This window comes from Rhea americana, unplaced genomic scaffold, assembly GCF_003343005.1.
Source record: "Rhea americana isolate MKP2758 unplaced genomic scaffold, rheAme1 scaffold_36, whole genome shotgun sequence".
In the NCBI taxonomy this organism is placed as follows: domain Eukaryota; kingdom Metazoa; phylum Chordata; class Aves; order Rheiformes; family Rheidae; genus Rhea; species Rhea americana.
In genome coordinates this window covers 5,294,862-5,306,496 of record NW_028186490.1, presented here as the reverse complement: position 1 = coordinate 5,306,496, position 11,635 = coordinate 5,294,862, and the positions used below count along the sequence as shown (strand labels likewise).

At 37.4% G+C, this 11,635-nt stretch overlaps 1 protein-coding gene across 1 annotated transcript in view; it reads right to left on the bottom strand.

Moving 5' to 3' along the window:
• PPIF (peptidylprolyl isomerase F) overlaps positions 1 to 1,883 on the bottom strand; it is a 10,078-nt gene extending 8,195 nt beyond the window's left edge. Inside the window, exon 1 of the mRNA XM_085312182.1 lies at positions 1,866 to 1,883. Coding sequence (XP_085168308.1) covers positions 1,866 to 1,883 — 18 coding nt within the window. The remainder of the gene's footprint in view (positions 1 to 1,865) is intronic.
• Positions 1,884 to 11,635: the final 9,752 nt, after the last annotated feature.

Sequence of the window (11,635 nt, the reverse complement as noted above, 5' to 3'; positions counted from 1 at the left end):
AAAAAAGACTTTTGCCAACTTAGTAATCCATATCAAAATATTCAGTAATCAGCATATATTTTAGTTATGTTTCAGATGAGATCTTGAAATTCCTTGCAGTTAGCGTCCTTATTCAGTATATGAAAGCCTGTAAAGATATTCTGTGTTTCTTAGTTTCACACGTTTTCTGTGGGCTTGCTGCTGGTCTGCGAAGCCATTAGCATAGTGTAGCAGGACTGCTCTTTCTGTAGGCCAGTAAACATTTCCCCTGCCTTTAAAACCTAGTCCCTGTAAAATACTTTGCAGTCTGCGTACATTTCATTTCATCCAAAGAACTATAGCATAGTTGCACATTACTAGTTGAACCACAGCCTACCATTAGTGTAAAAACACTTTTTTAAGCAGGAGTCTTATCATTCATGTAAGCCCTCTGGCATCGAAGACTGAGTTTTTCACTGAAAATAAGCAGAAAAAGTTCCACTCTCCTCCACAGCACACTGATGCAAGCGTGCTACGCTTACGGTCTTCTGCCACGTTATACCCAAAGTGAAAGGAACCCAGAATGCCTGATTCTTTTAAATTTGTGATCAAATCTTGCCCTTAACAGCACACGACAGGACCGCTGGCTCTGCAGAATGAACTCTGCACATGTAACGTGGTCGGCTTGTTCTGCCCTTTCTGTTTCCAAGATGGAAATACTATTTCTACAAAGACTGGCATTTCTTATAAAGAATGTATACATTTTATACAGGCTAATTCTAAGGCAGTAAATCACCAAAACAAGATAGCATTTATCTAACTCTTGAATGTAGGAAAATTGCTCCTACGGTGATTCTTAATTTCAAAGGAAAGAAAACCAAGGGTGATCCTCATAATTATACACCTGTGATTTTCATGTTCCTGGTATTATAAATTAAATTACTCTTAATGAAGGTTAGAGTACTTTTGGTAATACAGTATGATAGAGTCACACAAGACAACACCCTACAAGAGAAATAGCAAACTTTTGATCCTGCTTAACATTCTTTGTCATCAAAAAATAGCAGCTAAAAGTGACTTCATCAATGACAATACTGAATTTTCAAAAAGCTGTCAATCGAGTCACTTCCTAAAAGTCTGTAGGGAAAATGACTATTTTATGTCCAGGGCAGAACTACAACGTACAATTACAAAAGACTGAGAAATGCTATGTGAACAGGTGTGAGCTCCAAAGAGCTCCATATCTTTTGCCACTTCAGCGGAAGGACATCAGGTATAAATTTAACAGGTGAAGAGATTTGGGATAGCAGATCAACAGCTGGCCATCCTGTATGGATGACTGAAGCATGTACTACCCTTTCTTGTAATAGCACAACTATATTAGGTCATACCAAAGGTCTTGCTAGTCCAAAATCCTGTCTCATATACAAATGCCTAAAGAGGAGTGAAAACAGGGGAAGTGTGTATTATAGGCTAGTACACTTTCTTCCTGCTGTTTCTCTAAAGTGGACTTCAGAGAAAATCCTGAGCTGGATGTGATTTTGGTATGTTGTAATCTCCATTGGGTTTCTTTTCTGTTTTCACTCTTTGGATCTACCTTTACTTCTTGCACTTACAGCTTCCTTGGCAATGAAGATCTTGCACAGATCTGCAGCCCATTTTATCAAGAATCTTTCTATTTATTTCTGTAGTACTGCAGGCATGTTTATTTTCARTGAAAAATACTGTAGTATTGCTCGCATATGCTTCATTTAATGTGCCCTACTTCTTGTACTGGAGGAGACAGTGAACAGTTGATTCTTATCCACCTTTGTTACACTGTGCATGATTTTTAGACCTCCATCATATCCCTCTCAGTCATTTCTTTTCAAGCCTGAAAAGGCACAGYCTCCTCAATTATTACTTACAAGAAAGCTGTTCCACATCTCTGATCATCTTTATTGCCCTTCTCTGAGCTGTTTTCAATTTTATTATATCCTTTTTGAGATGAGGGGATCTTCACAGGATTCCAGATAGGGGTGAGCAGTGTATTTATACTGTTCCGTAATGGTGGGTTTTTTTTGTCCAGTTTTCTATTCCTTTCCTAATAATTTCATCTAGATGCTTGCTTTCTGATTGCTATTGAGCATTTAGGTGACATTTTTATAGGCCTCTCTATTGTAACACTYAGATCTTGCTCCTGAGTTGTAATGGTGAATACAGAGCCATTTATATGGGAAAATAGAATAGCTTTTTTTAATACACGTTACTTTGTTTATCAGCATTGATTTTCATCTGCTACTTTGTTGTGCAGTGGCTTAATCTCACAAGGTCTTTCTTAAATACTTCACAGTTGAGCCTTACTCAAACTATCCCAAATAATGTATCATCACTTATAATATGGGTGCCTATGAGAATCATCTACTTTGGTGATGAGAGATTTTAGTTGATGTTTATAGCAAACATGGCATATAACATTGCCAAAAAAGCAAGCTTCCCTTACAGTATACTGACTTGAATGATAGATAAAGGCAAAGGAGATGACTAACCGTTAAATTTCTCCTGTGTGTCTAGGGACACTGCATGCATTACCATGGGCTTTAAGAGACAATCCAAAGGAAAACAACCAAAGTGGTAAGAGCTTTAGAAAATATGTCAGGTATCTATGATATATCATAAACAAAAGGGAAATACATATCCCTAAGATTCTTAAGTGGAAAACAGATATAACTACAAGCCTGAAAGGTTTATTTGTCTTCTGAAATTTGGAGGCAGTTTTTTTTTCCCCTTCACAGTGACCCAAAAGAAACTCTACACTAAAGGGCAGACATAGGTCTTAAAGGTCCTCCAAAGATGGACAGGCATGCGGAATCACACAACACATTATGCTAATACAGAGCCATCCTATCTTATAGCTTTTAATCAGTAGTCGTGTGTCCCCACATAAAGCTATGAATGCCATTGCTTCCAGAGCAAGGGTGAAACAGCTGCCTATTTACATTAGGCAGGAGAAACTTCAGCATTGTGCAATTCACATGAGCAGATCAAAGGAAGTGAGCACATGGAAAACTGGCTAATGAAATAGATCTCAACTTCAGAGTTGGTGAAATTACAAGTGGAAGTGGTTTGACTCAGCAAAACGGATGTATTCCCTTACAGCTCTGACCACAAAAGCACATGCAGTTCTGGCTCATGAGAAGCTGTCAGACTCCTACTGTGTTTGAAACAGTGCAAATTATCTGTTTATTTTGTACAGTGATAAGCAGCTACTCTAAAGGTGATCAGGGTTTTCTGTATTTTTGTTATACTAGCTAAAGTGGTTTGTATTTTCTGGTTGTCTTGACATACCCTCTCAGCTTCCAGTCCATTTTGGAAAATAATAGCTTCATGTAATCTAATCATCAATTTGCATATTCCTTAGTGACCATTAAGAAAACAACAAACATAAACTCTTTTTAATGTTGTTTTCATTATAATAGCCACTAGAAGTCCACACCAAAATTAGCACTTGGGTGCTAAGTTTTGAGCATACCTATAATAACAGGCAATTCTGCCCCTGAAGGACTTACTGTTTAAGACRAAACAAAAGGTGAGCAAAAGAAAACAGCATTTTAATTTCACACTTGGGAAGCCCAGGCAGAGCAGCATTGAACTGTTTTGCTAAGAGTTCCCAGGCAAGTCTCTGGTAAAGCAAATGGAATGCCATTTTCCTCATTTGCAGGCCTCTGTGAGAAGCAAAACAACATGCTTTCTTTCACAGTAGCAATTTTTTATTTGGGAGTATATACCAAATTATTATCTCTAGGCTTACAGAATAATGCTACTAAATCATTTGTTTTGTTCTACTTTTGCACAGTCAGGTGAATTAAAAATCACGAAGAAAGTATGACTAGGAACTTATGAGTCAGTTGCACAAAAGTCAGTCTCCGAAAAGGTAGAAAAAATGCTTGAAAACTGTCAAAAGAACACCTGGGTCACTAGAAAATCAGGCCTCGTACTAGCTCAGTTCACTCAGAAGTGAAATGAATTTAGAGAAGCGTCAAACCTGTCTGTTTAAAGATATATGTCCACATTGCTGAATTCTACAACATTTGGCTAGAAAATAAGTACACTTGGCATCTCTTAGGAAAAGCAACACAATGTGACAAAAGGGTCAAAAGTCAAGACAGATGCTTCAGCAGGGCCATCAGAATGGCTTTGTACCAGCACACCAGATTCAATCGTTCTCTCTCTTCCCTCAACCTCAAAAGACACCATAGAAGTCACAGAGGGATAAACAGCAAAAACCCTTTTGATAAAAGTTTCTAAATAAATATTTTTTGAAACACATTATGAAAGAACTCTTACTACATCAGAGCAGAGAAATTTCTTCACAAGAAAACCCTAGATAATATGATACCAGTATTTCGTATTGGTATATTGCTTACAACTTAGAAGTATTTATAAACAAGACTGTGAGCTAAGTGAGTATGTATTACCACAATTTTTCCAAGATGGACTGGAAACAGAGTGGATTTTCCAATGTAAGAGAGGGAATAAATACTGGAATTGTGATTTAAATTCAGTAATTTTGATTCTAAGGGCCTTTAAATGGTGCTACCTCCCAGCCGCCAGACACTRCATTGGTGATGTGATGTGCATTCCTGATTGTAGCTGTCCTACTGTATGCCTACTTGTTTGTAATGCAGGAATATAGGTTAATTCCTCTTAGCAGCTGTGGTCAAGATAACATTTTCCTACCTACCACTGGCAAGAAGAGTGATTATTTTTCTCTAAAACTCATCACAGTTATCTTTGTCTTTTAGCACACTTTGATATGCTCTTCATGGAGCRTGCAATAGTAAGCGGATTTCACATGAACATCACTTGATATCCTGTGATGCAGGAAATTTCCATGGTATTGATATTAACATATAAGAACCCTTGCACATTTGGGTTATTACAAGGACTCTACTTATCTGGACTGCTAGTACAGGTCATGCTGTGGAGGTTTATTTTAAAGGGGAAGAGCAGGAATTCGCAGTGGGCATTTGCACCCTCAAGCTGCAGAGCTGGAGCTGCTACAGTGCAGAATGCTCAGAAAAAGTAATCTTTTCTTCAAGGGGCTGAGAGCTGGGAAGGATTTTTATGAACTGTTACCAGTGACATGCATTTATTTATGAACAGGGACTAGAATAGGGGAGATAGTGAAAGACTTTTCCATTACACTAAGTGATTGCAGTCTGAAATTAAATCACACAAGAGCTTTAAGGGCATGCTGTAGCCACATAGGTACATTTATAGATAAAACGAAAAAATGCTAATAAATATTTCCCCCGATCAAGGTTTCCTCTTAGGAACATGTAGTAAAGCAGCTCGCAACGTGAACCTTCTCTCTGGCACATACTGTACATAAAGGGGGTTTCCCCACATGACTTCATATTAATTACCTACAGATACTCACACAAGCAGAACCTCAATCCACTCATGCTCTTTACAGTCATGATTAGCATTTTCGGTTCAGAAGTTCTGAGTGACGTTCCTTGCTTGGAATTCATTATTCAGCCTCCCAGCATAATGTATGGAAGCTCACTGCTAATGTGTCAGATTACACAGTGCCTTTACATAACACCAGGGCACCTTGCAGCTGATTACARCTTCTCAAAAGATTGTTCATATTTACAGATGGTCCACGAACAATTACTGATGGCTCACAACAATCTGGCCAGGCATGAAGGACATTTAAAGTACATGTTTTTAGGTAACCAAAAATAGAGATATTTCTCCTAGTGGGATTTACAAAGCACAGAATTCCTAAATAGGTCATTTGTCTGTGTGTGTGAGGAGAAGATGCTTTGCATAATTATGAAGGAAACAGGATTAAGATGTTACAAAAGYTTTAGAAGTGCTTGTGTGTTCTGAAACACAGAACTTTCAATTATAATACTGAAATTCCAATTTCTGTGTTGTAGGGATCAGTTCAGTGTATTTACCTGTGAAATGCCACCTTTGGTTTCAGGAACAATTAATAAGTCATTAGTATCAGAACTATTTTTGGAATTGATTATTCATACTACTTTATCTTGCATAAATGAGAGTTTGGGGGTTGAGCTGCATTTATTGAAAAAGGAATTGCTCAGGAATTACTCATCGCAGAGCAACTGTTAACAGCTATTTCCCAGTGACTGGAAGCCAGCGCTGTGCTGCCCCTCCGCTCTGCTCTGAGCAGCTGTCACAACACTGACTCACATGGAAATGCACCATCTGCYCGCTCACCACTGCCCTGTACTGCAGTACCTTTCCTGTTCTCTGACTGCGTGACTCCACTGACCACGTCTCGTCTCGGTTACGTAACGTTAACTGCTAAAACTACAACCAGAGGAGTACTGACAACACATCTTATAATCACTGTGAAGAACATTAAAAAATGCAACAAGGTAAAACAAAGAGAAAGAATAACGTTACAGTTTGAACATTTTGAGATTGACAGGATGGTAAGAAGTGAGTTTTATTTGCAAATTCATTGGGAAACGATTGGAGCATTCACAAAGGCAGTGAGGGGGCTTTCCCACGGTCTTGTGTAGCAGGACACCACCAGCACCCCAAGACTCCCAGCTCCGTGTTTTTATTTCTCCTTCTCCACTGTGATACTTGATTTTCTGGAATTATTTTGTCTTCGTTCTTTTGTTCAATGTTATCCCCTTTCCGTTCTTTTCCCCTTGTCAATATTTAGCAGCTTTCCCTACAATATTTTCCTTAAATTGTCATATCCTCCTGATCTTTTTTCTACTCTGTTCCTTAACAGCTCTTCCTTAAGAGGCAGCTTGATAAAATTACTCTATTTCTATTGTGTTTGATTTTGTCCTTTCCTACTTAGTCACCCAACTCTCCCTTCTCTTAGAACTCTCCTCAAACCTCCTATTTCCATAAATACTAGCAGCTACATAACAAATCCTTCATTTGGGTTTTCCTTGCATTTGTCTTGCATGCAAATTTGAAAGATGACTCTTGGAGGTAACAGTTTCCTCTATACCTTGTGCAAGATCATCTCCTGTCTGCACTAAGCTATTTCTAACAACAGTTTTGAGACATCCGTTTTCAGTTGTACAACTTCACAACAGAAGTTAAAAATGTTTATATAGCAGCTTCATGCATGTAACAAGACTAAAAAATTCCATCAAATCTTAATTAAATGTTCTCCTGGAAGCAACCCTCACAATACAGAATCTCTTTGATTCCTTTCTACTTCTTTGCAGTTTCGCTATACAAAGATTGCTTACCGCCACTATATAATGACATTAGTGCCTTAGCTAGCATAGTACTTCATGACATACTTAGATGACATAATTGCATGTGACAATCATCTGGATACATAATGTCCCATTAACTGAGCTAACAAGTTGTCAAGTGCGAATTAATAACTGTGTCACATTTACAACTGAAGAATATTATTTTCATATAATGAAACCTTTGGTGAAATACTTAAAAGCTCAGGGTAAGAATTTTTATTAGCATTCAGAGGACTAAGAAGATTTATTTCCTTAATTTTTGGTTATTTCTCAGGATCACTCCTGTCATCAGCCTCATAATGGCAATATGAAAATAAAGCTTCTTCACAGAGGGACCATCATCATAATTTAGAAAAGAAAACTTCAAGCAAACTATGATTTTTTTATGAAGAAAGTATTCTGCATAACTTTGTGAACTGGGTATTTCCACTCTCCACTACTCACAAACTGGGATAGATAATCAGATGTGTATATGAATAAATCCAAATTTCATTGATTTTGCACATTGAAAGTGTTCAGAATGGAGCAGTTCATCATTCTGAGAAATACAGCAGTAACAAACAGAAAAAATAAGCATTAATTATAAATTTGAAAGATAAGACTAGTTGTTGAAAATTTGAATGGTTTAAAAAGCCATAAAAAAACAGACTTCAGGAACTCCAGCATTTCATCCATTGACTTGAACATAGTGAAATTTAAAAAATTATGATAAAGAAAAATATAAATAGATACTAAATGATGTTTGATGTGTCCACGAGCACTGAGATAAAATGGGAAATGATTCAAAGAATTACTCATGCTGTAAGCAGTGTTAATGTACAAGAAGTTGGAAAATAGTGGCTCAGTAAGAAAAGTTCAGAAGTAATCAAGAGGTAAAGAAGAAACAGGTGGAAAAATTACAGAAAGCATTAATACATGTGGCATATCTGGGCATGAGAAAAGCTGGAAAAGGCAAAGCTTAAAAAGATGTGTATCTACAGAGTGGATTTTCATTTCCATTAAAATATTTGCCTTTTAAGCTAACTGTCTAAATAATTTCTAAAGAGCACATAATTTTGTTCATTATCAAATTGCAGTAGAGAGATTTATTCACGTGCCTTCATTACCTTTAGCAGTACCTAAATCATTTAGCTAACCCTCACCCCCACACACCATGATCAAGTATTTCTTCCTACATATCACAACAATTCTAAAATAAACAGCTGGACAAGATACATCATGGTTTAGATAGACTAAAGAGGTGAAAGTAAAACATTTCCAAGGTACGCCTCTTTTTAGAACTTCTCACACAAAAACATTTTTCTGTGTTTTGTTTTCTATTATTATATTTCATGTCTATTTTAAACCAAAATATGTATCAAAATGACTATCAAAGTGTTCATCTTGTTAGCTATTAAATTAAAAATGTTTTTCATTAACTGTGAGTGTATTTTAATAGTTTTTCAAAACCAACTGAAGAAGATAGCCCTAATAGTTTAAATTTTTTTCCCCTTTTCTAATGCTTGACCAGTTCACGTTTGTTAAAAGTAACTACCTGTCTCTGTTTTCTCAACAATTGATATGTTCATATAGGAACAGGTGGCAACTGAAGCAAAATTTTCCAGAATGATTTAACAAAATCCAAAAAACGTTATCACCAAACAAATATTGGCAAACAGAAAAGTCTAGATTGTAATATTCAATTAAAAAAAAAAAAGAATTGTTCAACACTCTAATCTAAATGAAAAAAAAAGGATTTGTAATCCTGAAACTCTTATAACGTCTAATCAACACTACAAAAGCATAGTGAAACCAGTGTATTTAAAACCTAGTCTATACAGGTGTTTCTAGAGAAGCTAACTTTACTACATATAACTGGATATATCAAAAAATATAGTGAGATCAATAATTGGAAAGATACTGGACAAAACAGGTGAAAGAGCTTAATCTCTTCTAGTACATGCAGTAAGAAAAGAGAATGTTTTTAACAGAAAGACAGATGTAAATAACAGAATTAGTATAATTTAGGCAGGGAGTCTCTGAAAATATAGAAAAACTGCCTAGCAAACAAACCTGCAACTTCCTCCCTGTCAAAGCATCTACTGATGCCCTGCTGGGGCCATGACATAGTTGTTGTCTGTTTGCTTTATAAATAAAATTGCATAATTGGTTAGCTTCTGTGTAGGCTACGTTTACATCTTTCTGGAAAATTCTGTGCACTGATGGAGACGAGATACCTCAACAGAAGATGCAGAGGCCAGTTCTGATATAAAAATCCTTTGTTCCTTTCGGAAAGAATTCATGTGAGTAGTGCCGTGACACAACGACAGACATGAGGAGTAGGATCCCCTCTGGAACTGGCAAGATTTCAGTGACATGGAAAATGGAAAACTATAATAAGGGGACATTCTAGTAATAATTCAAAATGTGAAACAGAAAGGTAAGCGTACATGACTGGAGACTGAGAATACAGCAGGATTTCGAYAGACTTGAAATTTAAGCAAGTGACAGGGAAGCTAGTGTTACAGTTCGATATATGTACAAATAAAAGGCAAGATACAAGAAAAGTAAAGCATTTTACTTTTTTTWTATATGCTGTTGAGCTTACTCCTTTAAAGAAATGAAGGCGTCTCTATTTACATGCAAGCATCCCATCCCCACTGCCCAAATAGAAAACGAACACATGGTCCCCATTCCCCCATCTCTRGTTTTTGTTCTCTTGCTCCTATAAAAGGCCTGATGAAGTGCATAGCAAAGCACAACGAAAAGAAGATTCACAGATCCATACTGATTAGGAAGAACAGAGAAAAAATGTAGGCAAATAAGAGTGTTCGGAAGCTGTTTAGCCATGATTCCCATTGACATAGGAATCACAGATGGGTATGAACGTATGTGGCTTCAGGGAACCACACAAAGAACGAGCAACGCATGGAGGACACTGCCAAAATGTGGAACGGGAGACACCAGCATCAGCTGGATGTACAAATCATACCTACCTTGGAGTCCGCATGGTGCCATCTGGGAGAAACTCCACTTCCACACTGTTGTAGCCTTCTCAAACTTCAAAGTAAGCTTGAAAAACGTACAGCACGTATGGGCATCACTCGAGTTCTTCACACAGAAATATTTTTCCTCCATCTTTACAATGCTGAAGCAGGCTTGCACACTGTCTCACTGACCCTTGTTGAGAGCTTCCAGGGAAACAAACACCAAAAATAAAATACTCATTAATTATTKACTGTAATGGATAAATATTTATGTTTTACTACTGAGGGCCCTGTAACTCAGCTTTATTACTTTAACTTAAAAGACCACTGTAATGGGTAGTGCCAGCAAAGAAGGCAGAAGTTGAGAATCAGAAATGAATTCACTTTCAGATTTTGAGAAAACAAATCTCTAGTCTAGCCCACCAAGTGTATCTCAGACAGCTGTAAGGACTTGTGTACTTGTGGAGCTGTGGAGTAATTACTATATTCAAATTATAACCATGTGTAGATGCTCTTCTCAAATAATGTTAGATTGTTCCTATAGAGTTTAATGCCCTTCAAAGGTGGGTTTAAACTAAACAGTTCTGCAAATGTAACAGATGGAGATACTCAGTAATTCTCTAAATAAAACTAGTTCTTCAAGGCAAAGTTACCAGCATTTGTGACCGTAGCTAATGGCTAGTGTAGAACTCTACCTGCCAGGAAAGGACCTGCCCTTGCGGTCACTGCTGCTGCTACCCTGTGCGTTGCCCTAGTGCCACGTCTCAGTCTGCTACCTTAAACTAGGAGATAAATTAAACTGATTTGGGAGCTGAAGTGCTGCAGTTTGAAACCGATTCCCAACTTTAACCTGGAGATGCACTAAAAAAAAAAATTATTTTACTCATCTTCCTCACTAATTTCGCTTCAATAACAGGTTCTGATTTAAAGAAAAACAACCAGACTCAGGAAAATTTAAAACAGAGAGAAAACTAACAAGCTGCTGTGTCGGATGCTTAACCCCTACACTGAGCTCCAGTCTCCACAAGGGTTAGACAGTAGTCCTTTACTGCGGGACAGACACACCAGCACGAGGGAGAAGCCCTCCTACTGTGTTACTCACAGCACGCAAAGATTTCATCTCAGAGTAATTGTTACTTGTTTAGGCGACATGCAGTACTGTACGTACTGAACTGCAAGGCCCCACACATTTCACTGTCAGGGACTTTCTTCGTGTTGTTCTGCGCCTGTAAGTAAATCTGTGTTCATTATCTCTTATTCTGCATCTTTTCCATTCTTGTTCATACCTTCTTTCTCTTCCTGTAGCGAGCCTCACTCCCTGAAAAGTTACATCCTATACAAGTAACTTTCAAGTYAGCATACAAACCAGGGAGGAGAAAGGGGAAGTTGTTTGTTTCAAAAAGAGACCGAAAATTTACAAAGCACCTCCCAATTAGCCAGGCCTTAATTTTGTAAATTTATTTA